The sequence below is a fragment of the Pipra filicauda genome, unplaced genomic scaffold, assembly GCF_003945595.2.
Source record: "Pipra filicauda isolate LSUMZ 115617 unplaced genomic scaffold, ASM394559v2 scaffold199_size1391877_pilon, whole genome shotgun sequence".
In the NCBI taxonomy this organism is placed as follows: domain Eukaryota; kingdom Metazoa; phylum Chordata; class Aves; order Passeriformes; family Pipridae; genus Pipra; species Pipra filicauda.
In genome coordinates this window covers 561,908-589,147 of record NW_024104308.1, presented here as the reverse complement: position 1 = coordinate 589,147, position 27,240 = coordinate 561,908, and the positions used below count along the sequence as shown (strand labels likewise).

General features: G+C 41.1%; 1 protein-coding gene across 16 annotated transcripts in view; it reads left to right on the top strand.

Annotated features, from left to right (window-relative positions):
- Positions 1–27,240, top strand: part of DOCK10 (dedicator of cytokinesis 10) — a 148,472-nt gene that overhangs the window by 32,892 nt on the left and 88,340 nt on the right. For 13 of the 16 annotated variants that reach the window (XM_039380556.1, XM_039380552.1, XM_039380557.1 and 10 more), the window contains exon 2: positions 25,804–25,923. In XM_039380556.1, the coding sequence (XP_039236490.1) occupies positions 25,804–25,923 (120 nt within the window). Of the gene's footprint in view, positions 1–14,269; positions 14,408–25,803; positions 25,924–27,240 lie in introns of those variants that run through there. The other 3 variants (XM_039380553.1, XM_039380546.1, XM_027751249.2) reach the window with 2 other exon arrangements.

Sequence of the window (27,240 nt, the reverse complement as noted above, 5' to 3'; positions counted from 1 at the left end):
TAGAAACACAGATACTACCTACTGCAGGGTCTTGGCTGAGGAGCAGGGTTGTCCCACGCTGCTCAAGCTCCATTACAAGGAGCATAATCTCCATTAGCTGTGGAATTGCTGTCTGTAGCTCACAGGAGGCTGGTTGGGGCAGCATAGACAGTATGTAGAGCCAGAAGGGTGCAGAAATCCACCCGTGATGCTTGGTGCACACCCCTGGCACACCTCAGGTGTTTGCACTGCATTGCCAGCGTGGGTGCCTGTGGTGATGTGCAGCTGGAGCACTGCCCTGTGCCACAGGGCAGCTGGAGAGCCTCTGGCTGGGAAGGTGAGTGGCAGCCTGGTGGCAGCAGCGCTTGTCATCTTAACATGTGTGCTCTGTCCTTGGCTCGGGCTCTGGTAGATTGTTCTCTTTGGCTGAATTAGGGTGAGTTGCAGCTGGTTCAAGAAGAGTACAAAGGCACAGTATATTAAGCTCATGCTTTCAGAAAATTATATTAGTGCCAGTCTTCAGCCCTTACCTCTCACTGGCCTTAACTCACTGCTGGCTGCAGCACTGAGAGCTGGGCTGGGCTTTATTTTTTTGTGCCGTTGTCAATACAGATCCTCCGAGTAGCACTGAACTGGATTTAAGTGCATATAACTGAGTCCAGAGTCTATTTCAGACCTCTGGCTACGAACACGGGGATATTGATTTAGCTTGGAAACAACTATGCCCTGTAAGAGGTATGCTGAGTGAGGAAGGGAGCCATAAAGACACTGGGGCCCTTGGAGAACGCCGGCCAACCAAAAGTACTGCCAAAGTAAAAGCTGCTGGGAGAGGCAAAGGGAGGAGGGAGAGCTGTCGAGGCAAAGACAGTGTGTAAGAGAGGAAGAGTTTAGTGATGAAAGAGAGAAGTCAGGTGGAAAACGCAGTTTCTTGTCAACTGAAATTATTTAGTCACACTACTGTTAAACTTTGGTCAGATATTTGATTTTTGAGGGCTAGCTACCACTGTTCTATGTTGACATATCAAGATATTTTGATGCTGCTTTTTCTTCCCCCCTTGTTCTTATCAAAAGCTTTGCTTTTGCTTCACAGTGAGTATGCCTCTTCCTACTGAATTTAAACTCTCCTCCCTTGCCCTTCTTCCACTTCTTCCTTCCCAAAGTGGAAAACCATCTTCAGCTTTGACTTCAGCATAAAACACTCCATTCCCCTTTGGGGTGGACTGGAAATCTGAATGGAGTGTGACAGATATGTTCCTGATATTTCTCACTTTCATGAAGTTTCTTTTTTACAACAGCAGTCTTAATACACTTGTTCTAAACCTAGTTTAAATAAATCAGAATTCCAGATTAGGACATCTCAGACAAAGGCCTTATGCAAAGCTTCATTGCTCATGAGACAGAGATATATCTCTGAGCCTTTATGCTTCCTATTCTTCCATTTATCAGAATTATTTGGTTTTAATGTATGTGGAAAGTCTTTGTTGCTCCATAGCCTCTCCAGTAACCCCTGGGCAGCAAAGCAAGGTCACGTGGCAACAGGAGTCATTTCACTTCATAGCAGCTGCTGAACCATTCCACCATCAGCTGTGGCAGAAAGCTAAACTGGGGAGTAGATACTGTGAGTACATCTGCAGCGTAAACTGAAGTGTGATTAACTGTGTGCTGTGAAACCTGGTGTGGGTAGCTTTGGTGTTCTTATTTTTGTCTGTGCATCTTAGGGGGGTTGCCACCTGATTTCTAAAACCTCTCAAGAGATTCTGACTTCTAGATTACATTTCCTGAATCATCCAAGGTTTTGATGAAAGGCAGCACTGCTTCATGACTAGCAGATGACTACTGTCATCATGTGTATGAATACAGACTAGTTCTGGCTTGTGATACCTCCTGTACCTTAAGGGCAACGGGGCAAACACAGAATTTGGTTTCTAAGTCTTCAGCTTATCTCAGTCTGTCAGCTAGTATTAACTGGCAGCTCTACTTTTGTGAGGGGGGGAAAAAAAAAGAATTCTCTGCAGAATCAGTACTCAAGTAACTGCACTCTTGTTCACTGCAGTACTGTTGTGTTAGGAACACAGGAACAGGTGTGTTATCTTTAGCGTGTTTGGAGCCAAGGAAGATGAAGGAAAATGGACTGTCTAGGAAAGACAGGAACAGTTCCTGGTCTTTTAGATTTTGAATCACTTCCTTGAATAATGAAGGCTTCCAGCTTGAATTAGTGATTGGAGTGAGAAATACCATGGTAGGGAAAGGATTAGAATTCAGCATCAAAAAGCATGTCACATGAATACTTCAGGATGTTTTGGGTGGCAAAGGTCTGACATCATCTCAGGGCACTATTCCAAGTCTAATCCAGCTGAAACTGGCTCAGACCATGGACCCTGATCTCCTATGCTGAGGTGTGGTAACTATACATATGTGCACATATTTCTAGTCAGAAAGAAACTGATTCCTTCATTGTTCTGGGGCTCAATTATTTCAGTTTTGCTAGGACTCTTATTTTTAAATTCTGTAAGTAAATATATTCTATAAAAATGTGCTTTTTTTGTCCTGCTAATTTGGTGCCTCTTCGGAACAAAATGCTATTTTCTGTCTAAACAGAAAGAAATTGTGTGCAATATCTTACTTCAACAATTGCAGTCTGTTAATAATTATTGCCAATTTGTGGTTAGCTTAAAAAATAATAGATTCTCTGTGTGTGGTTTTCAATGAAAAATAGCTATTGTAATGTTTGTCAGACTTCTTTCTGCCTCAGGGATCACTCTGAATACAGTGTATGGAACCAAATGAATGGAATACTTCGTGCCTTTGGTGTTTGTTTTTCCTCACTTCTCATCTGTCAACTGCTGTGCTCATTTTCTTTTCATTAGCATTGATACTTGCTGGAAGATGAGATGGCCAGATTCAGTTCTCAGTTAAATGTGTGCAAATCCAGCAGAATAAGGTTTTGACTTCATGCAGTAAAGTGGATCAGAAGGGTAATTCTGTGCTGCTTGCGTGTTTCTCTTCCCAAAAAAAGAGATCGTGAAGTTAGAGTGGAAAATGTGTGTGGCCTTGCTGGATCAGTCAGTGGTTAGCTCTGAAACTGGGATGTTGGGAGCTGAACATCATGCCACCAATCATTTGTAACTTTCTTTGGCTTTTCAGTAAGTGTTTTGGTGTTACCTTGATGTTTTCCATAGGTTGTGACTTATAAGCTAAAATTAGCTTTTTCAGAGGGTAAGCCTTAACAGTAAAGAGATTAATTACTTAAGTGTAGATTCCTGGAACCAGATGCTCCACTGTCGTCTTTTGAGATGTTTCTCCCATTAGTAAATTATGTGCAAACATTCATTGCAACTATCTCTATAGGAGATCTGATCTTAATGGGATTACAGAGAAGTTCTGGAGAGAAACTAATCTTGGAATTGGGCCTATTCTTTCTTATTTTTGGATACTGTTGGCTTGAAGGTAAAGAGTAAGAAGTGCTCACACAGCTGATCTGCACTTCTTTCTTTTCAGTGCCTTAGCCCTTTCCCTGTCTGTAACCCATTCTCCCACATGCTTGAGGAGGAGCCTTTTCTCGTCTCCTTAGAGCTCCTAGAAGAAGCAATGAGGTGGAGTATCCAGCTGCCTGTTTGGTCTCTCCACCTGCCAGCTGGCACTTGTACCTGGCTTTGCTCATTCCAGCTGTGACTCTTTTGGCTTTTGCAGTGCTCAAGTCCTTCTAGATATTGACCACCATCAGCTCTTTGGTTCTAAACAATAGCACAGTCCTTAAGGAGGTGCAGTGATCTAAGCAGTTACCTAATAGCTTGTTTGTTGCCAGGAATGTCCGGTTCTTTTGGCCTTTCAGCCTTGCAGTTGGGTCTCCTTTCATCTTTTAACTGTCCTGTTATGAAAGAAACCAAGTCCCTCCTGGTCTGTCTGCTCCCAGGTGTTGTGCATGTGCTCCATAACACATCCTCCAGATGAATGTGAGCATCAGTGGGTCGGAGATACAGGGAGAGTAATCCCAGCCTTGAATCTGGTACATCCAGCTGGAAGCATTCGCTGTTTCTTTGCAGACTTTTAATGAATACATTTTCCAGTATTTCAGATGCACAATATGTTTTTTTGTTCATGATGCGTCTGGTTCTTCATGATGACCATTTGCCCCTTGTAGCACCTGATTTTGTTTGTGCTGACAGTGTAGCAAAGACGTCAGTTGGGGAAGGACTCGTGACTGGAGTGTTTGTGCATCTGTCACCTGCTTTTGTTCAGAAACTCTCTGACCAAGCAGCTCTGACAGATAGCATGCTCATTCCTCAAACTCTTGTGTAAATGCAAAATATTTTAGCAGAATGTATGGGAGTATAGAGAAAACTCATGAACACAGTTTGATCTGAAAAACTATTTGAAAATAATAGAAATGTTTGCTGACACGGGCTTAATTCTGCTTTTTATATAAAAGATAGAAGTGAATCCAAGCCTGGAATTGTACCAATATGTTTTTGCCTTTCCTCTCCAAATCTAATTGAAACTGTAAATATCGGTTAATAAAATGTAATTCTGAAACATTTTCACTGTATGAAAAAGCCAATTCTTGAAGAATGCACCAAACCAGACCTGCCCAAATGAAATGTCTGAGATATGAGTTGACATAAAAGTTTGTACCAGCTCCCACTGAGAAGTTTCTTTACACAGTATTTTTAAGCTGCCAAAAGCTTTTGTACATGCTAAGTGCTTGCCAATTTTCCTTTTTTAAATGAACTCAAAGGCAATTTTAAGTTACATGAGCCTGAAGAAAGAATATGAATTGGTGGCTAAACATTGCCTTTTGTAAATTGCATTCAAAAGACAACTGTATTTCTTGGAAATATTTTCAAAAAAGGATTTGTTCCTTGAGTCAGGCCGCGTCTGCAGTGTTTCAGTGTTTCAGGCAGAACAAGGAGCTGAGTGAGGAGGGACTGCGGCAAACTCTGCTTTATTTCCCATCCACATCCCTTTCTGGTGCTTGTTTATGCCTGGCTATAGTGTGTATTTGTAGGAAATCAGAAGTTAACCTCTTAGTGTCTGATTTCCTGAGCAATCATTTTGTTTCCAGCTCAAATGGCACTTAGTAGAAATAAGAGTCAGGATGTTCCAGCTATTTCTACAGTAAGAGGGGAATTTTTTGGACTTTCCAGAATTTCCATATTAAAAAAAAACCCTAGAACTTTCAAATTAAAAAAAGAACTCTTGGTACAGAGTCAGATTGTTGGTGACCAGTTTAAGGTTGATGATAAGGCAAGAGTGAAGGTCCAAAGAATTGTCTTTGCACGTTGGACACAAAGAGCAAGACGTGGGAGTGGGGAGAAACACCAGGGGAAGAATACTGGCTTGCACTCATCCCATCAGAGAAAATCACCCAAAGCAGGCTAAAGAGGAGGAATTACTATGATTCAGCTCTCTGCCTTGCAGAGGCTGGGACCTGGAAGCTTAGAGCAGCTTTACTGTGTTAAGAATGACATAGTTTTGGTCCTGTTTTCCAGCTCACTGAGAAATCATAAATAAATTTTGCTTTTTGATCTGTCCTTGGATAGAAGAGTTCCATAGCAACTTCTTGGGAGGGCTTTAATACCTCATACAATTCGAAACAGACTTACTGGAATTGGAAAATTACAGAGAAGGGCGAGGAAGATCAGCAAAATTAGTCCATGACTACATATGTACATAAAGACTAGGCCTGGACTGGCCTGAAAAATAACTGAAGGGATATGATGAAAGCCATAAAAATCAAGAATGATCAGAGGCTTTGCTAGCATTTTTTTCTTTCAACATTGAGACAAATGAAGTAGGAATCATCAAATTAAACTAATAGGGGGCAAGTTTGTGAGGAAAAAATTACAGAATTAATATTAAAACTGGATTTGCTTGCCACAAAATGTGTAAGTTTGATGGATGACTGAAAAAATTTCATGAGAGACAAGTCTTTTAGAACTAATGAATATGCTGGTGCCATCTCAGGCTGGGAACATGCATGAGTGCAAACTGAGAGTATTCAGGAGAAACACTGTTATACTGATGTGTTCTGTACTTTGACATAAGCATCTGTAGACTCACACAGGTGCAGAAATCTGGGTTAAATCCTACATGTTACAACCGTGCTTCCATAAACTGGAATTTAGTGTGACCTCCAGGTGAACATTTGTACTTTGTTTGCTACTGAAATAGCACTGCACTTGGCGTGGTCTTGCCTCCTACACATGGCAAATACGTGGGCTTGGTTGCTTCTGCTCCCTTGAATTATTTTGCATTTGTTGCAGGTTACAGTCCCTGTGTGTTGCAGGTTTGCTGGTGTGTGGTTCCGTGTCTGTGTGTCAGGACCCACAGCAGCCCACTGGATATTCCTTTGCTGTGAGGTTGGGATAACTGAAGGAGTAGAACTTGATGGATTATATTATATCTCTTTTTTGCCAGGGTTGGGTTATATTTAGTTTAAATGACTTTACACAGGCTTTCACGAACTGTAGGGCTCTCCCAGGGACCCTAACCACTGCTACTTCGGTATTTTCCTTGAGTTTTTTAACCTGCTTGTTTTGGTAATACTGAAGATTGAGTATTTGTTCTAAGTCTCAATTAGGATTAGCAGTTTTTAATTAAGAAATTTTTTTAAAAGGCATGGAAAGGTGAAACAATTCTCTGGGTCTGTGGAAAGTTGTGTCAGAGTAGGAAATACCATCTCAGATGTTGGCAGTGTCTATTCCACTATGCTGTTTTGTTTTCTGTGTTCCAGGAAAACAGAAAGAGAATGACAATGTCAAAGGGATGCAAGTTGTCTTTTTCTCCTTCTCATATAGCAAATTTAACTAATGTAAATCTGACTTGCAGGGTTTTATACTTCACTCCCTTTTTATTTTTTTTTTTTTGCTAAAATAAGAAAGTAATCTTGCTTATCTGCCTTTGAAATTTGTGTGCTTTTTTATCTCTTCCAAAATGCCATTATTTAACTTTCAGTTATAGGATCCAGCTGATGAATTATTACATGCAGTTGCTTTCTCAATTGCTTAAGATACCCACAGGCACTAGAAGAGAGTTGGCAGGAATCTGTGACATTGAATATATGTTACAAATATGTGGTATCAAACACAAAAACAGTTGTACAGTCAGCTTGCACACGTATGGAAGGGAGTGTGTTTTAGTACTTAAAAGAAAAAAAAATAAAAAACCAGTGAAGAGGATTCCAGGGTATTTTATATCAATATTATGTCATTGTAGATGTTGATTGTGACCTTGAGTAAATGAGTGAGTTGCCCAACCTCCTTTTGCTTCAGTTATTCCAGCTGGAAAATTGGGTGAAAATGTGGATTCTCTTTATAAACCAGATGTCTGCTCTGGGCTTTTCTTGGTAAAGAAAATGAAAAATCATTTCTGCAGCATAGCATAGACATGAATAACAAGGATTAAAATTGCAATCAAAAAAGCATGCAGCAGAAGCCCAAGTCACAGCTGCATTGATATGTCTGGAGATAGTGTAAATTAAGATGATTTAAATTATTTAATCACCTTTCCTGGCCCTTCATCACTATGTGTGTTGTTATCAAGGGCTGATTCCAATCCATGTAAATGAAAACAAAAGGGGTAATGTTTATTTGAAATTTCCCAGTGGACGAAAGTAAAGAAGAAATTAAAGTAATTGCATATTTTGCTTTTGTACACATCAGCAGGACAACATTGCTAATGGAAAGTTTATTCTTCCAACCTGATTGCCGGCGTAAGAAGCAGCGTTTTATTTGCTTAGAGAGAGTAAGTGCAGCCCTATTTCTACCCAACCTGTGCAAAGCCAGCCGGGACAGCAGCCTGTGGTGACTGAGCTCAGCTGTGCTCTCAGTGAGTCTACAGTGCCAGTGTGCCCCTGGGACTCTGGCACTTGCAAAGGGGACCAGCTGGCAGCACCACAGCAGTACCAGTGCCCCTACTCTTTCTGCTCCCCCCGTGGCTCCTGTCTCCCGAGGGCTGGCGGGGTTAGGTGAGGAACAGCCGCACACATGAGAGCTGTGATCGTGGTGTTCTGTAAGTGATAACATGTGGTCGTTGCTGGAGGCTTCAGGGTTGTCTCCAGTAGGTTCTCCAAGGCCCTTGTCAGCCTTGTGGCAAGGGAACGTGTCATATTCGTGTTGGGTGCAGGTGGGTTTCCAGCTTGAGAAGCTGCTGGAATGGTGCTGCTGTTCTTGAAGGGTGAGCTGATAGAGATACTGCAGTGGCAAAGACAGAGTGGGACAGTGTGTGCAGGGGAAGCAGCATTCCTAGGCTGTGGAGGAGGAAGGGACTGCTTCTGGGTCAGCCAAGCCTGCTTCCCAAACAGGAGGACAACAAGACATTCCATAGGAGCTGTAAAATCAGCAAAGGGGTAAATGGCTTTTTGAGCATGGACATTATTAATAAGCTCTTGTGAGTGCTTACATGGTTGAGGTGATGAAATGGCCCTTGAGCACGGCGTGAGATCAGGCTGGGAACTGCCAGATTGCCCTGCCAAGGCCTTCTCCTCAACCCCCCCAGGAACCCCTCCAGCCACGGGTGAATTGCTCTGGCAAGGCACGAAGAGACTGGCACGTTCGACCTGGGGACGGCTCCTGTCACCACCAGTTCAGCTGGAGGGGCTGTTTTAGCCTTTCACACAGGGCAAAGAAATACAGCAGCCTCTCATAAACGTGTTCTGCATGAGTGCACTAATATCTGGGGCATGAAACAAAGGTGAGGGCACGCAGGGAGGAATCGCTGAGATCAGCACACTGTCCAGCTGGGAAGAAAAGAAGTGGATTGACATAGGTGGAGTCTCTGACATCAGGGACTGATATCTGGAAAGATCTGTTAGCAGAGCTCTGACAGATATAAGGGCTGCTTTTCATGGATATTTATGCAGGGGGACTGTCTCCCTGCCTTGGAGAGCTCACCTTGTGTGCTGATGTTGTTTTAACTGTGATGAATTCCCAGCCCTTTGCCTGGTCAGAGCTAACTGTATGGATGTGTGGGCAAAATGCAAGCATCAGCTATTCTAAAGGCTTTGTGGAGTGTTTGTGTGCAAGGCTTGATGTATCAGCTTAAGTTGTTAGGCCATAGGTGGAGTCATATTTCTCAAAAAACAATGTCATTTGCTTGCAGTTGATACAGTACCAGAGTGACTTTGCAAATGGTTGCTTCAGATGTCGTTTTTCTAACTCAATTTTTTTACCTTTATGTTTACATTGTTTTGGTTTCGTATTTTTCCTTTATTTTTTTAATTTTTTTTTTAAAGGACATTTTCAAAGCACAGACCAACACTGAGCATTTAATTCCAAAATACGATCTCTTCTTGGTTTGATTTGTTTTTTGATTTTTGATGGGGGAGGAGGAAGAGAGGGAATGTTCAGTCTTTGACAATGGGATTGGGATGGAGGTCGCTAGTACTTTCTGTTGTTTTTGTTAGGTGCTAGTAAAAACCACCTATCTTTTTCTGGCCCAGTGTAGTAATTTGCTTTACCTGTCCACCATGAAGCTTTTGGGAAGTGCAGTTTTCAGTCACAGTCACAAACCACCCCAGAGCACACGCTATTGCCGATGCCTGGACAATGCAGGTAAGATGAGTGTGTGATGTCCAGTCATTGTCGCCTCAGCTTTAGTCTCACTGTCCCATTAGTAGATTTTTGGCACTTGTATCTGAAAAAACACATTCAGTGTGTTGCCACTCAGTACAATCAATTTCCTAGCGGGCACTGTGACAGCAGAAAGGACAGCACGTTGGATCTGATGTGTCTGGCTTTGTCCAAACATAACTCACTTCTGGCAGCATTGCCCTGTTCAGGTTGTGACAGACAGCGATGGGGGACTTGCTGGGGGATTGACACTGAAGACAAGATGAGGCATATACAAAAAGCAGCAATAGTATGTGTACTGGCACTGCCTGCATGCTGCGGGGTATGAACTGCGTTAATCTCATTATTGGCCTCAGAAGTTGAGTATGCCAGCTAGGTCTCCAAGTTTTGAAAAAATAACGTAAAAAATTAAAATTAAAACCCCCAGAATCTAAAGGGCTCTTTGTGACCCACTCCAGGGTACCTTGTTTTTCTTCTCCCCAGTATTTGAGCTGAGAGCTGCCTGCCCACCATGTGATAATGGCATGGTCACAAAGTGCAGGATTGTCTCTGTTTCTGCCCAGGGGCCGGGTGTTGGGCAGGGCTGGCATCCTTTGGTTTTTCTTCAACGACTTTATTGCTGTGGTTCTACCAAGAACTGTGACTTGCTGGAAATGCCACAAGTCATTCAAGGGAGGTAGGCAGGTTCTTATCTGCACTGTGCCAAGTGGTGAAACGTTAAGTGTGTTGGACAGATCTCTCCGTACTGGTCTATTCTGCAAAGACTGTATGAATGGCAGTGTCACTGTCATCACAGTGGTCTTAGTTTATACATGAAGCAAGTCTTATTATGAGATGCTTGTGTTTCATTTCAGAATTTAATTTTAGAATAGGTGTAATAGGCACTTGGTGCAGCTTGTTCCAGCAAAAGGAGTTTTCTTGCTTGTTCATAAAACTGTCTCTCAAATCTGTGAAGCAAAGGCCCGAGTCACGATTAGGTGTGTAATGACTGTGGGTGTGCAATTATTTATATATACACTGGCATAAGTCAAGACTATGTTTTTGAGTTGCACTGTTTGTACATGTCACCATTGCTTCTGGACAGAAGTCCTGAGCTGAAGTGAAGCATTCATTCCCTGAAATTTGCTATGAATTCGATGTTTACATGAGATTTTTTTTTCTGCTCTAAATTTGGTGGGGACAGGGAGAGACAGGGAAGAGGAATGTCCGTGTGAGCAACTGAAGCATCACTTCTCGATCCTTCTTCGTTGGAGTTGGTAGATTTTATTATTTTAGAAGTACAATACAGTGAATTCAGTATTTGCTATACAGCAACTCAAATATTCAACATGTTTTGGGGTGTCTTTTATGCTAGCTGAAGATAAACACTTTAGGAACTGAATTTTTTTTTATCTTTCTATGGCTGCTAGCAAAGCATTAGTGAAATACATTTCCCAATGACCTACTGTAGAAGTGGATTAGTTGCGTTCAATTTTTTTTACATATATTACAATTCAAACTGAAGTAAATTATCTAAGACAGTGAATAGATCTAGAAGGAAAATGAGAAGCTCTAGAGGAAATGTAGGAAAAGGGAATTTAAGGTTCTTTAATAACTTGTGACCCCTGTTAGAACACTTAATGCTAGTGGCTTTGCAACAAAAGGAATGCATAGCTATTCCTTAGCTGGAGTAGAGATATCAAATGTTACTATTTTTCTTATCTAGATATTATAAGTTTCTGAGAAATGCTGGGAGCAGATGAACATGTCCCACAAAGACAGCAGAGCAGAAGGCAATTAAACACTAAATTAACTACCTTACATAACTTATCGTTTTCTGAAAGGCTTCAGCACCCTTATTTTGACTATATGAATTGGGTACAGCAGTTCACAAATGTAAACCAAGGCTTGTGGTTTTCCTATGACCAAATACCTCTTTTCTTGGGATAGGCTGGGGTATGGATAATACTTCTTGCCTTATACATAGTAGTTCTGAATTTAAAAGCAGCACAGGAGCTTTATTCTTATTAACTGATTTTATTTTCATCTTAAACTACTCAGGACCTTTAACTGAAGAGGTAGAGAAGTCTTGAGGAGAAATTAGGAAATCTTTTAGTCACGCTGATGCTAATGAAGTTTGCTTTGTACTTCTGCTACAGGACAAAGCATTATGAGACACTTGAATGGTTTTGTTATTCCCCATTACAAGTGTAGAGGGATTTGCATTCAAAACAGATCTAAGAAAGTGGAGTCTTTATTTGCAGTTGTTTACTATTACTTTGGTTCATATCTCTGCGTGAATGCTGTAGCTTATTTGTTATTTCATTACTTCAACCTTTTAATGCCTTGGTGTTGAGAAAATGCAATGCTAACTGCCTTTAGCATTGTTCACAAAAGTCTGTCTGTCAGAGATATGGAAATAAATGAGGATTAATAGTATTAGGAATGAAAATCCTTCTGACAAAAGATACTCAGTGGAGTAAACTGGATAAGGACCAGCTGGAAACTTGAACCTAAGTTCATATTTTGTATTATTTTGGAGTAATACAAGTTCATTAAAGTTTCAGGAAGCACTAGTGACCCTTATCTCAGTGGAAAGGACAACCTGGAGGGGCCAGTCAATGCTGCAGGAGGCAGGAAGCTGGGAGAGAGCCTTCCCAAGTAAAGCAAAGATGGAGCTCTGCTTGTTCTGTGTGCCAGTTACAGCAAGGAATGGATAGGCAAAGGAGCCTCTGAGAGGAACTGATACCTGCCTAAAGTGAAGCCAGCAGAGCTGATGATTCCAGCGTTAAATTTAACTTCTGGCAAGGGCCTCTCATCTTGGCAGCCACGTTCACTGTGTTATATGAGAGGCACCAGGGCCTCCAGTATAGATAGTGTGGTAGTTTGAGAAAAAACAAGGGTGATTCCAACTTGGTTAATGTTGTGGTTCTATACTGGTAGCCACTTGAAATGTCTGCATACCTTGGCAAAGGGTTTCTGTTGTCCTTTCTGTTTTCTAGTGCTAGACACAGATGGTTTTTATCCCTAAGTAGGAGTACAGTGAAATCTGTCTTAAGCAGTCGCACAGCAGACTGGTAACAGTTTAAAGGAGGTGATCTTCTCAGAAGCAAAGCTGAATGACAAAGATAACAATGAGATGGGGCTTTAATTCATGAAGTTGTACCATGTTTTAACAGTGGGAGAGGAAAGCAAACTGATCAGACCGATGTGGTTTTATAGTGCTCAGGTCAGACACGCTGGGCTCGGTGTGACTGTTCTCCTGGCTCGGAAATCCAGCATATGGAACAATCCTTGGAACTTCTGCAGAGGTTTGTTACTTTGGATCAAATGTAATGCTGAATCAAATTTCTAATGCTGAGAAACGTGTGAAAGAGTTCATAGAATTCAGAATTATTTGTTAGAAAGAAAAAGAACAGAAAATGTCACTCAGGATAAAGCTGCAGATCTCAGAGTACTTAATTGAAACAAGTTGTGGAAAAGATGCTTATTGTCCAATTTGCAAAAAATCCAGAATGAGAAAGCAAAAAAACTATCACTTTGTCTTAGTTATGCACACAGATATTAAATAAAACTAAAAACCCAATGCATGCCACATAAAAGCTGTGTGTATAGGGGAGTGTAGCATTGCTGCTGCAGCAGGATGAATCCTCAGCTGGAACAAAGAAGAAAAGGTTCTGTGTGTGTGTATGAACATGTGTGGGCACTGAGGGGGTTTGTTCGGTTTTGAAAGACCTTTATGCCCTGCCAGCCTTCAGACAGCCAAGCACAGAGTGAGTCTCCTACCTTAATTAAGAATAGTTTGATTTGACCATGTCACTGCTCCCATTGCCACTGCAGTTCTGAGGCACTGAGTGAGGGGCTTCTAGCCTGTCAAGGTGCTGCTGGGATTGCCCCTGTAGCAGGGTAGCAGAGAAAAGGAGCTGCTGGGATTGCTGTGTAGGGTAGTGGGATGGGAGAGCTGCTGAGATGGCTCCTGTGTGGGGCATCTGGGGAGCAGGCTCTGTCTGGCAGCTTTACTTTCCCCTGAAGTGGAAGCAGGGCGAAGCAACCAGTTTCTTAGTTGCCAGGTTGCAAGCCTTTCTAAAACCAGGTTTCCACAAGACAAAAATGCATTTTGGATATACCAGCATATAAATTTCTCTATTTTCCACTTTTTACAACTGTCTGCAAATTTAGGAATTTGCAGGGTGCTTCCTCTTATTGATGTTTCCTGCCATTTTGAAAGGGGAACTGCTACCTTGGTCCAAAAGCAGAGATGGGCCCTGGCAGCACAAACCTGTCACTGTGTGCTCAGTGGTTGAAGTCTGCTGCCAAGGGGCTCAGGAGGAGGTGGCTGTTCTGTGAATGACTTTTTTTGGCTTGCAGATGCACATGAAGCAAGAGTGCAGTTGTTTAGGCTTTCAAATCAGAGAGGGTGGTGAGGAGAAAGGATGTGATGGTGTTTCAGACAAAGATAGATTTTCAGTTGCAGTGTTTTTTCTACAACTTCCTATTTCAATTTGCATTACAGGTGGGGGCTGGGTGTATTTATGGTTTAATGAGACACTCTCGCCTTAATAGCACAATATTATTCACAGGAAGAAATGAGTTATTGCTGGTTTTCTTCTTCTTTCTGTTCAGTTACTGTGGATACAGCATGTAACTTTTAGACATACTTCCCCCTTGAACAGTGTACGCAGCTTCCAGTTGTTGTGCTGAAGCTGCTGAAGAAAGGAGGTTAAAGGAGCATAGTTTTTAAAGAGAGATTTGTTTGGTGCTTAATTCCTGCGGATACAATGAGCTTTCGTGGGAGATTCAGAAAGGAGTCCAGTGAACTGCGGAAGAAGAGAAGGACCACTAGGCGAGTGAATCAAGGAGAAATTCACAGATTAAGCTGTGTGAGTATCAACCCCTTCTTTCCCCTGTTCTGCAAAATTGCCAAGAAATTGCAGGTCAAACACCCTTCATGCTACACAGAGGAAAGCGTAGGATTTATTTCTCGGTGTGTATGTAGGATTGACCGAGTCTCATTCAATCTGTGTGATGAGACTCTGAATGCTGGAGAATGATTACCAGAGTCTGAGACTGAAGCACAGGGAGTTCAGGAGTTTACAGAACTCAGGTGCATTTGGGAAACTTATAGACTCTCTGACACCTCACAGAAAGTGTCTGGTAGTTCCATGAAAATCCATAACGCTGCTTCTGGAGTAGAAAGTTAGTCTGTGCTGTTTCGGATTTCATGATCTCTGATGGGCATCTCTCAAGGCCAGGAAGAGGAGGAAGACACTGTCCTTCTGCAGTACAGGGAGCAAATGGAAAAGCTCCAGAACCCTTGGTTGAAAGCTGGAGCGAGATTCTGCCCCACGAGCTAGATGGCAGTTTTGCCAGTAATGGCTTTGGGCCAGGACTGAACCTCCTGAAACTCCACCATGGGCCCCTGTGAAGCTCACATTAACTGCCTTGTGCCTAAGCTTTACTGACTGAAACTAAAACTGCAGATAAGTTTAGGTAAAACGCTTAGAGCCTGCTGTTGGGGAGTCTTAGGCAAGTACTGGTTTTCAGTGTATTCTCTTAACTTGAGAGACTACTTTAAATCATAAAACATGTAATGGTTTTCCCAAGAAGAAGCAATGAATCCTTTTCTTCAACACAAGAGGTGTTTAGTTTTCTTCTGTAGTTTTGTACATCCAATTACAAACTGTGTTTGCATGTGCATGCTGAGGGCTCTTTCAAGGCTATTGTGCATGTCCAGTGTAACAGGATCAGTGATAATATGCCAAGGAAGAGCATTTTCATTAACTTTTTTAAATAGGAAGGAAAAGAACTTTGCAGTTGTAACACTTGGTCACAAAGATACTTTGTGGTTCATCTAGTAGGGTGCTTGGGTTTTGCTTGTGACTAGCTGCTATTTTGGACTTGTATTTTGTATGGAAGTGGATCTTTTTGACAAGGCTACTGTGCGGTGTAGTTCCTGCTGCCCTGAGCTATTGGCATACAGTCCAAGACACCATGTTTAAACTTCATGGTCTTGGGCTCTCAGAATGAATGCTGGTGGTGCTGCTGAAAGCATCTAACCTTGGCAGTTCACGGGACTTTGGTAGAAGCTAGGCACTGCTAGCTTGACTTCTCCTCTTAAATCCTGGTTAGAAGGGATTTTTTTCATTAATGTACAGATTCTGACTATACTTTAGTGCTCACCAGAAGTGGTTAAAGTCTTACAGGAAAGTATGGCTGGAAATAAAGCCCAAATAGTAACAATAAGCCAGCAGCCTGCCTGCACATAAAGAGAAATATAATTGTTCCTTTTTGCCTGTATCCTCTGATAACAGAAACTGAGTGTTCAGTTTAGTGGTGTCAAAGAACCTTTAACTTTTATTGATTCTTAGAAATCACAACAGTGTATCATAGTTTGACCTAAAACTTAGAGGCTTGTAACCCTGTGCCTGTTGCATTTAATTGGAAATAGGCAACGTGCCTTTTTCATCAGAGGCTTTTGGATCACACTGCATTTGCCCAGATGTGGATGGCTGCTGTGTGTCTGGGACATAACTCAGCTTTTCAGGGGAATCTGTGCTGATTTCTGTTCTTTTTCAGACATAGGATGGGGTCACTGTGTCATATTATTCTGTGAATGTATTTCTCAATAGCTTGTTTAGCCTTAGGAAATGCAGGCATACTTGGCTTTACTTTTGTGACTTGCAATCTATGTCTTTCTACCCAATATTTCATAATTGGAGCATGTTAAATCTTTGGCCTACAGGCACTTTTTGCTATCAACCAGCAGCCAGTTTCTCCTTCATGCATCAGTCCTCCAATGCTGCAGATTTCAAAGTGGTGTCACTGCCACTGCAGCTGTAAAGGTTTTTGTATGTGGGGACCTTACCCAGAGAGTGCATTTCTTCATATACTACACGTATACCTGTGTTCTCTGTAGATGGACTGTATCATTTTCTGGAAGCTCCATTTTTTGTAAGACAAATTCTCTGATTAGCTTTAATTGATTGTAGGTTGTTGACTGAGCTCAGTGTGGCTGACCAGATTTTGCTCTCATTTACATCCTGTGTGTGTAAATGCCTTGATAGCCAGATAATTGATTGGGTGGGGAGTTGATGTCAAGGAAACAATAACAATTTTAATGTCATGGTGAGAGATGAGTTTATAATGGCCATGTATAGATGATACCAATTTTTACAGATAAAGCCTCTGTGGAAATACAATAATTTACTCAGATATATAGCGTGAGAAATATCTCTGACTTGTGAAGAGATAAGTGACTATAGTGTAGGTAGAGAAAGAGGGTTATTCACTGAGTAAAATGAAGTGGAACAGCATATATGAGATTTTGCCCCATGGGGCAGTGACTTATTACTAAGTACTCTAGAAGTCAAATGGTATTTTTTCTAAAGTTTGTTTAGAGCTAATGCAAACATTTTTCTTGGTTGTTTTTGCTTCAGGGACTTCTGAAGTGGTTGAGCCCTTTTCAAAACTATTTGCTCAGCAGACAGGTCTAGGTCTTCATACATCTAAATTTTAGGTTTGAATTGAAAATGTACAATGGATGTTTGCTTGTGTGCTGCATTACGACTTCATCAGACATGCAATAGTGATCAAAGTCTTCAGCATCGGAACACGATAAGAGCTTTCCCTTCAGTCCTTGAAAAGCAAACTCTCCTATGCACTCTAAAGACAAAGTCTACTAAAAAGAAATCTTTATTTTCAAAGTAAATAAAACTGTTTTTAAAGACAATTTTGTGCTGTGCACAGCATTATGTAAAATATACCCCATTTTAGCAGCAGGTTTGTGCTGGATGATCCTGATGGAGGAGCAGGTGAGGTAGGATCACCCGGCATATCCTTCCTTTTGTACATTCCCTGAGCCTGTACACAGATGACCGTGGGTAGATCACTCCATCTCCCCTTTTCATCCAGTTTACGCAAACAGAGGGGACTGGTTTGCCTGTTGCTGTAACTAATTCTGTGTAGTGTCAGAACTGGGGTTCTACCTTTGCTAGGAGGGTCATCTGAGTGCCACGTAAGGGTAAAAACTGGGAGTATCTTTTCTTATATGTAGACTTTCCTGAGACTACAGTGACTGTATATGTGCAGTTATCTGTATATACCTCTGTGTGTGTGTGTGTGTGTGTGTGTGTGTGTGTGACAGACTCAGAAGTGCTGTCTACATAAACTTTATACTGGAAGCTTAAAAGCTTTGGTCAAATCCAGTACCTGCAGGTTGCAGGCTGGTTTTGTTAAGGTTTCTGCTTGCAGCCATGACTCTGTCCACCTGAGACCATGCTAGAAAAAAGCGAACATGAAGCAAAGCATGTTTACAGAACAGCTGACCTAGACTCACTTCAGCATCCCCTTTGTGGTGACAGGGCACTTCTCCTTCCCTGGGGTGCAGTAATCATTAACAAGGCAAGTGGCTGGGTAGAACACTCCAGCTCTATTGGCAGCTCCTCTCTGCTCTCCCACAGCTTCATCCCTTTTGCCCAGTCCCCTTCCACCACATCCTACCTGTCTGTTCAGATGTCTGCATGAAGAGGAGTGAATTGCATCTTTGGCTTTTGCTTGCTTTCTTTATGAATAGACTCAGTGTGGTACCTTCAAAGAAAGCCTTTTGTTGCTAAAACTGTACTTTTTTTTTTTTCCTGGTTAAGGTCAGGTAAGGGGAGAGAAAGTGGCTGAGTGTTGCCAGGTTAGAGGTCTGTGTAAATTAAACTTTAAAAAAAAACACCTTATGATGCTTTACAAAACTTTCTTGTTTTTCCCCTGAAGTGACCTATGGGCAAATATTTAGTCTAGGCTTCAGAAGTCCTCACAATTTAAAAGCTGTCATTTTTGACATTTTGAAAAGCCAACTGATTAAATTTAATTTTAAAACTTAGCAGTTTTATTAGAGGTCTTGTCAGGGGCTGATTTTAATAGTTGTATGATTAAATGAAACTTGTTTATCTCCTTCCTAAAAAGAGTTTCCAGATACTGCATAAACAGAGAGGACAAGTAAGTTGTTGTCTTGTTACCTTGAATATTTTCTGCAGACTGTACTGATAATTTTATCCAGTGCCTTAAGTGACAAGTGCTAGTCCATAAAGATATACATGCCTGTGCATATACATTCCAGATTCAGAAAGCACCACAGAGAGGCTACAGTGTCAGGTGCATAATCATGGATGAGAAACATAATTCAGGAAATGCTTATGATTAAGCAGAGAATAGCACAAACCATCCCCTCTCTCTCCCCAGCTGGATGCTCTGCTGAGGCAACCGTCCTGTGTGGCTTGAACATTTTAACTGTGAGTGGGATGGTGTTATGAGGCCTAGAACTTTTAAAATTCATAACGAAAGCAACGATAAATTCTAACTTGGGAAATAAGAGGTATTAGAAAGAGTAGGTCACTCCCAGTTGCCTGAGAACAGATCTCTGTGGTTTGAGCAGCCGTAACCGTGGTCGCTCCTTGGTCGGCTTACTGGAGAAGCTACGTGTGCCACTGAAGGTTCTGATGGCTCCAGCTGGCCCATCAGTTAAAATGAAGGTTTTCTGAGTTAGCTCATCCAGATGAGAGGTGTTTCAATTTTTCAAATATTTAACACGCTGAGTTCTCTTACAGTAACTTTTAAAGCTGGAAAATATACAACATAGATCTTTATAAGTTTTGACCCAAAAAACAATGGGAATGTAGGCAGTTAGGATTCATCCTACCCCAGCTGTATTTGTACAAAGTAAGTATCATTTAGTCACGCAGGTCCCTTATTGGTGTCAATCAGAATTTTTGTTGAATAAAGAGGCTTTAATGAATGAAAATTACTTTTCACTTTCATTATTCCCAGCAGGGTCTCCAACAGGTTTCGTTGCTTTTGCTCTGCCTGAGCTGATGGGTACTAGAGCGTCTTGGCAATTTCCGAATCACTAGGAATTGGGGGGTTGAATTCTTTGTAATCCCTTGCTGTTTTCTCTGTGGCAGAATTGTGTGGGAACTGGCAATCCCCTTAATGAAATTTATTGGCACGTTGGCTTCACTGCTGCCACTGAAGAGTGTATCAGTTGTGCTGTGCAGCCCTGACTGGATTCTTTCCAAATAAAATTCTCCAAGTTTTACTGAAAGTCATGACAAATGAAGCATATTGGACCTGACAAGTGAGTGTATTTTAGGCTGGAAGAGAGGGGTATGTAAAAAAAAATTTTCTTTGTTCCACTAATTTTAATAAATCTGTTGACTATGTTTCACACTGAGCCAAAGGAAGCCTTTGTAATGTGGCCAGAGAGTTTGTTGACTGTGAATAGATGCAGAATAGGCCAAGCAATCATAAAAAGGAGATCTGAATCAAAAAGAGAGGCCATCTGCCTGCTGGTTCTGGCTGTGCCTCCCTGTCCATTCCCCAAATACCTTTTGCAGACGTTGAATTGCCTCTCCTGTGCTTGAAATGTAAAATTTATTTTCCTTAAAGGAAATCTATAACACGATGCAGACTGCGTTGGGAGTGGAGAGAGGGGTTGAGAGCATTTTGAGTGGGTAAGACCTGTCACTCCCAGCTCAGCTGCTTGAGGGTGTTGGGGACACCATAATCCCCACGTGGCTGCTCTGTCTCTGCTCACTGGGTACAAATGCTGCCACGGGAGCCACTGCCAGGAGCACTCTGGATCTCAGGCTGCTCACCCATGGTCTCTGGTGGTGGGGGGGAAAAAGGTGCACTCAGTGGAGATATCCTTCCCATGGTGCCCACCCCAGGCACCAAACTGCTCTATTGTCTCATAGAGACATACCTTGGTCCTACAAAAATGCAAAAGTTTTGGTGATTCTATAAAAACCAAATTGATTTCTAGCCTCAGCTTAATCTCCTTGAGTATTTAGGATTTGTGACTGTCACATCTCAGAGCTGCTGGACAGTCTGTGTCACTAGTATGTCTGAAGACAGGGTTAAATTCAGCATTTACAATACACCTCCACCAAAAGTCATGGAGTCGTGGCTGCTCTTTAGCTTCATTTCAGACATGTTTGACAAAGAAATATTCAATTGAATTTGGCCTGCCCTGGTGGAATATAATTAACTACATATATTAACCATATAAAAAAAGGACGTGTTATGTCAGAGACAGAGTATTTAACTGGGGAAAGGAAGAACAAAAAAAGTGTGAAAATCACTTCACATTGATGCCATCCTGGAAAGTGATTTAATTTACTGTTGTGGGTTTTAGTAGAATTGGGTTTGGTTAATAATATTAAGAAGTCTATAAAAATAAAGGAAGGCAATGCTGTTATTTTAGTAAGTGGCCCTTTCTCTTGTAAGTCTGCCCATTTCAGTATTTCAAATGTGTAGTAGAATGAATTGAAATTTTAGACAAGCCATAGCTTGGATGAAGTATAAAATCAGAGTCTTGCTTGATCTTGACCAATCTGGCCATCATAATTGTTTTGACTCTCTTTATGAACATGCAGTGGATCCTCCTGTCACAGAGGTACTTTAGTCCAGGTAACTGAAGTCCATCAGCTTAAATTCTTTGTGTTTATCTGTTTCTTTAATTTTTTTCTTCCTGGCATGTGGAAGAGAAGGAATTTATTTAAACATCTATATTAAATGCAATAAATTTTAGATACTTTGGATTCATTGTCAGAATAATATGTCATTGAAGCATTAGAAAATCACAACATTTGGTCTACTTTATTTTTAGGATGGGGAAGTGCTTGGGATGACTATCCAGAGACTATTGGTCTCAGTTACATCATTTCCTCCTTTGGGGAGTGTTCACAGAAATAGGACTTTAGGAGGATGATACATAGTTATGAAGAGAAGATGGGTGTAAGCATCAGTGCACAATGACTGTGCAGCTGGCAGCAAGCCAGGTACCATATCTGATTCTGTAACATCATTTATATGAATATTTTTGCTCATTACTACTGTGGAAAAATAATGCTTTTGTACCTAGACCAGAAGATGATGGCAATGAAGCCATATATCACCGGTGGAATCTGGGCTGATTTACCTGTGTGAAATTAAATAGAGATTATTCTCCTGTGGTGTTGACTCCAATGTTCATTTAACAGCTTTTCAGTATCCCAAAAGAGTTTCGAAAAGTTGGCTCACCAAAATTCAAAACTACATGCCACAACACTGTCAGGGTGTGAAGTAAATGATACTGCTGAGATTGTTGTAGCAGGTGAGGAGTCAGAGAGTGCCTTTTTACTAGATGTATTCACAACTGTTTCAGCACAACTAAATTCATTACTCACTTGAGATGGAGAATATAAAAAGCATTATAAAAATCCAAGCCAGCATAATTCAATCTTGGCTCAGATTGCCAAGTTGGCCTGTTTCCAAAAAGAACAGACAAGTTAAATTGAGAAGAGGCAGCACTATGGTTATTAAATTAGCTTTAAATCAGCCCTACTCATTTACAGATCTCTGCTAGTGCTTGCAGGCAGAATTTGCTAATCCCAACATCACTGCTTCTGTCTGCCTGTGAGGAGAAAACTGAGCATCCATCCCGCAGCTTCTAGAGATAAACTAGAGATAACCAGCTGCGACTTCCCATCAAAACTGCAACACTAAGCATTGCAGTGCTGAGCTTTGCCAAGTTCAAAGTACCAGCTCTGCAAAGCATGGAGTCAGTGTCCACAGTACCTAGTCTTATGGTCTGTAAGAACATGCAGAATTGATGAAGAGAGGCGTCGTGTTTATTATATCAGCATGCTTGTTGTTGGCAGGGAATGGACTAGATGATCTCTGCAGCCACTGTATTGACAAGGATGCCCTATTACTTGCATCTCTGATTTATGGGAGTTGGCATAATACAGTATTGCATTTTATACAGGATTTTGCTGTAATGCCATAGAAGGAAGAAAGTAATTTTTATTGCATCAGTAGAAAAACATCACCGTTAATATTGATGTGCTTTGCTGAAAAGTTCTGCAGTAAATTTGATAATGTCACACCTACCTACATTTATTTCAGATGTGTAATCTTTCTCAAAAGACTTCTCTGTTAACATCTGTTAGAATGTTTCCCTCAGATCATGCCCTTTGCAGCACTGAGAGTAAGAGAATTAGTGCCGTGGGAACAGTGATGTTCATGCACTTGCTGTGTTTCTCTGCTTCAGGGTTTTCTTGAGTAGTATTCTTGTCTCATGTAAATGACCTTGTAGCTGCCAAGGAGAAGTTTTCCCCTGGAGTGTTTCAGCAGCTATCAGGAGTGGCTTTCTGAGCATTGCCAGTTTCTGAAGAGCAAAGCAAGGGCAATGTTACATAGCTTACCCTGCCTCCACCTGCATCCCAACATCTGTGTGATGTTAATTTTGAAGGAGATGTAGTTATGTTCACCCCAACCTTACAGGGATTTCCAGGGGGAAGAAGGAATACCTCTTAGTTCTGCAATAAGAGTAGTTTCCACGGCCATAGAGAACCTGCAAATGCTAGGACTTTTTATGGGATCTCCCCATATTTCAAGAGAAGTCTCGAGATTTCTGGGATTTCCCAGCTCTTCCATGGTCTTTGACTTCAGTAGAAAGGTGTCTATTTATGTCATTTGTTTACTTAATGATTTTTTGAACTTTTGAAAGCTGGCATTCATGATGTTTCCAAGAAGCATCTGACCAAGATTAATATTGTATTGACACGTCTACTTTGAGTGGACAGTTATGATATCAGTGGCATATCTGACTTATTACAAGTTGATATTGTTGCAAAACCATTAGCCTGGCAGTATCAGCTCTGGGAAGGGGGCGTTCTCAGTGTGATGTCACAAACTTTCTGCAGAAAATGTTCTTGTTTTAGTGAAACCACTGTACAGGAAAAATGCCTCAGTGAAACACTGGTGCCTCATAAATGTCAGTGCATGTATATTTTCACTTTTACTTTGAGTTTTCCTGTAAGTGGTTGCTATAAGGTTTCCTACTGAAGGTAACAATTACACTACTTACAAGTTTGCTTTCTGCTAAATTTAAACTGAATGAACTTTATTCAGACCTGGGCATCATTACCAAAATGAGTGGTACAGCATAGAGGTGCACTGGTGTTTTCTCTTCATGGTTTCAACTCCTTGAAGCTTGTGTTTATAGAGGAATATTTAATACATAGATACAATGATAGATTTAATGATGGAGAGTCTAAAACTCCTGTTGAAAGGATACTGCAGTGAGTTATATGTAATTTGAAAGGGAACAAGAACAAGCTGTGCATGGTGACATGGTCAGATGACCCCATTAAGTTCCTGTGGGAAACCACTGTCGTCAAACTACACACTGAAATCTCTCTGAAGAATATGGCAACTACTCAGCCCGAGAGCTTCTTGAGCAGGGCTGGATAATTATGTGTCAACTGGTGCAGACCAGGGCCAAGTATCTACTTGAGACAGTTTAAGGTGCTGTGGCTGGGGGTCATATGAAGTCTCACGTGTCCTAGTAGGGCTCCTTGTCTTACCTGAACATCACACAACCAGTGTGATGTCACAGAATCTAAATTAAACATTAAAGCAGTTTCTTCCCATGTTGCCTAGAGAAACTGTGGTTGCCCCATACCTGGAAGTGTTCGAGGCCAGGTTGTATGGGACTATTTGTTCTATTTCTTACTATTATGTGTTGGTCTTGCCTGTCTTTTACAATTCTTTAATATCTCAGCATCAGCAGATAGTGCTTTTGGCCTGTGAATGCTAAACACTAATGATTTCAGAAGTTTATTAACTCTTAAGCTGACAAGCAGGACTGTGAGAGTTAATAGACTGAGAAGAGAGGTAATAGACTGAACTGTTGAAGGAGCAGTTCTGACTTTTTTAATTGTCTCTCCATCCTTTGATGGAGCTTTGATGCTTTGAGCAGGGAATTGGAGTGGATGGCTTGCAGAGGACCTGAGTTGTTCTGTGATTCTAACATCAGCTGCTCAGCAATTGAATAACCTTCTAGGAACATGTGTATCCCACTGTTTTAATCTAATTTGTGTGGTTGAGTTACTGATACATAATTAAACTTTTCATAGATGCGTTTGATGCCAAAGGGAGTCTTGAACTCAAAATAGAAGGGTAACAGTGTTTACAAGAGCTGGAGAGAAATCTTGAGATGGCTGTGATGACTAAAAAAATGGAACTCTTTAGAACAAAGTCAAAAGAGAAGGACTTTTATATTTGAACCATTGTATGTATAATGGACCATATGTGGATTTTATATATGTATATACATATATAAAAAAATTCAGGTATGGTCCTTTATATATATATATAAAAAAAAATCAAATACAGTGGACAATCATGAGATTGTCTTGGAGAAATTTGTTTTATGGAGGTGTCAAAGCTTTCTTTTTCAGCACATCTTGGTTTTGATTTAGGGAAGAGGGAGGGAAACTTGATATTAATGTGGATAGCCCAATGCAAGAACAGTGGGTAAAATACCACTTGCTTAAGGTCCACTATTGCGTCAGACTGAAGGACTGTTCAGCAGAAGTGTTTCTGCATTTGCTTTTCACTAGTGTCCTTTTTCACTCTTATCACCTGCTTTTCCATCCCTCCTGACAGTTCTCTTGTCCCTTCTCACTCACTCTTTCTGATACTTACATCTTTAAATTAAGCAAATGTTGTGACTCGAATACTTGACTTCATTTGTTTAATGTATTCTAGCATGTCAGACAGGCTTCTCTTTTTCTATTTTTGGGTTGTATTTCAAGACATTGTGACTTCAGTTTTCTTTGGTGGTTCCTGTGGTGGTTTCTTACTTTACTGCTATTTCAGGCAATAATAGAGTACTATTACCATGATACTACTCCTGTTTCTGACAAGAAAGATCATGGGGGTGGATGCCAGATAGTTTATTCCAGGAGAATAATCTTGGATTATTACCAACTAAAACAATATGGTGGCATTCACAAGCTACCAGCAGTTCAAAAGGTGGGACTGTGTGAGACAGTGAAAAAATTAGTAGGTTTCTTATTCTAAAACATATTAGCTCAAAGTCGTATCTATGTTCATTTCAAACTGTGTCTGTCAATTTGCCTGCAAGTATTTATGGGGAAAGAGAGAGAATTCCTGAGAATGCCAGGTAAGTTAATGTGGTGGGTTTAGTCTCTGTAATGAGCTGACAGATTGCTCTGGAATTATCAGATGGAGAGAGGCTGTTACAACTGGCAGAACTTCCTTACTTCCACTCTCTTGCATGAGTTCAGCTACAACAAACTGAGAAGACTGGGGTGAGGAGAGTAATTATTCATGCTCTGGTGTATAAAAGGAAAAATATAGCAGATCGCAGTTTATGAGAGGGAAGGAAGGCAAATTTGGATGTAGAGAGTTTACTTGATTTTTATTTTTTTTTCCAAAGCAGGAAAAACCCAAACTCTTGGAGCCTCTGGATTATGAAGCTGTTATCACAGAAATTGAAAAAAGTATTGGGGACAGCCAGTTTAAGGATCTGATATTATTCCCTGATGATGACTTTTCAGTAAGTACAAGACAAATATGTGTTATTCTTTTCCTTTGGTTCATCTGTTAATTTATTTTATCTCCATTGCTAGAGGGAGAGCCAGAAGTTGTCCAAGGGCTCTCTAATATTTTCTTAATTCATGCTTAATGTTTACTTCCCTCCCACTGAATTCACTTGTTTTTGTTGGGTTTTTTCCTTTGACATTTTTATGTGCGTGACTTTACTATTCAGGATTAGATAAAGCTCGAAGCCCTGGTTGTTCCCAAATATATTTTGGGAACTCACTAAACATGTTATTCCATAACGTATACTTGTCTGTTTACTCAGCACAGTGGTAGTTTGGCCAGTGCTAGAATCTCTCCCTACTGTTATAGTAGTCTAATTTAGTCTAATTTAATCTGTAACTTCTGATCCCATTCTGTTTTGATGTATTTGGCCACTAGAGTCCCTGGTGCTGAGGAAGGCTCCCATGGGTGGGACACTGACAGGCAGTGGATCTCAGACCCCACAGCCATGGAGCTGCCTGACCTCATCCTGGGCTCTCCATTGCTTGTCCTGCCAAACTGCAAAAAAACTGAGAACCTGGAAGTCCAGGGCAGCTCTCCCAGTGGCAGTGTGGGGCGGCTCAGGAGGGCAGGAGTTGCCTGCTGGGCAGCTGGGGAGGTGCATTGCCAGGCAAGTGCGCGGGCATCGCACAGCAACTTCTTCAAAATCAACCCATCTTTGTCAAATATTTAGGTTTTGATGAATAGGCATTCTCTAATGGAAATACATTTCAATTTTGTGACCAATTGTAACTGCTGTGTGAGGGCCCTTCCCATCAGCTCATGGCACTGCTACTGTCCTTCGAGGCCAGCTTAATCTTATCAACTGCTTTGTTTTACTAAATGGCTCTATTTCCTTGGTGGCATTAGCTGAGTTAATGTGCTCATGGGATTGAGAGAAAACTAAACAGAATAGATTTCCTCATTATCGTTAATTCCTTTATCCATTTTGCACATTTGTCAATTTATGAAATTGAAATTCAGCATTACAAAGCTGACTAGACATACTGTGTGCTGTCACAAGGCCCTTGAGCCCTTTGATTTAGAGTAACTGAGTTCAAGTCCACAGAGCAAACCCTCTCAGTGAAAGAATCACATCCTACTGCTGAAGCTCTGTCTGTCAAGCATATTTTCATAGCCTTACTTTTATTTCATTTTGAGCAGTTGTTGCCTGGATTTTAGTAGCTACTTCTATTTTGTTTTGTCTGTGTTATGCTTTGCAACTATTCGGCATAATCTATTTAAATTTAAAAAAAATAATAAGTAAAAAGATGAAGACAGGTGAGAGAGG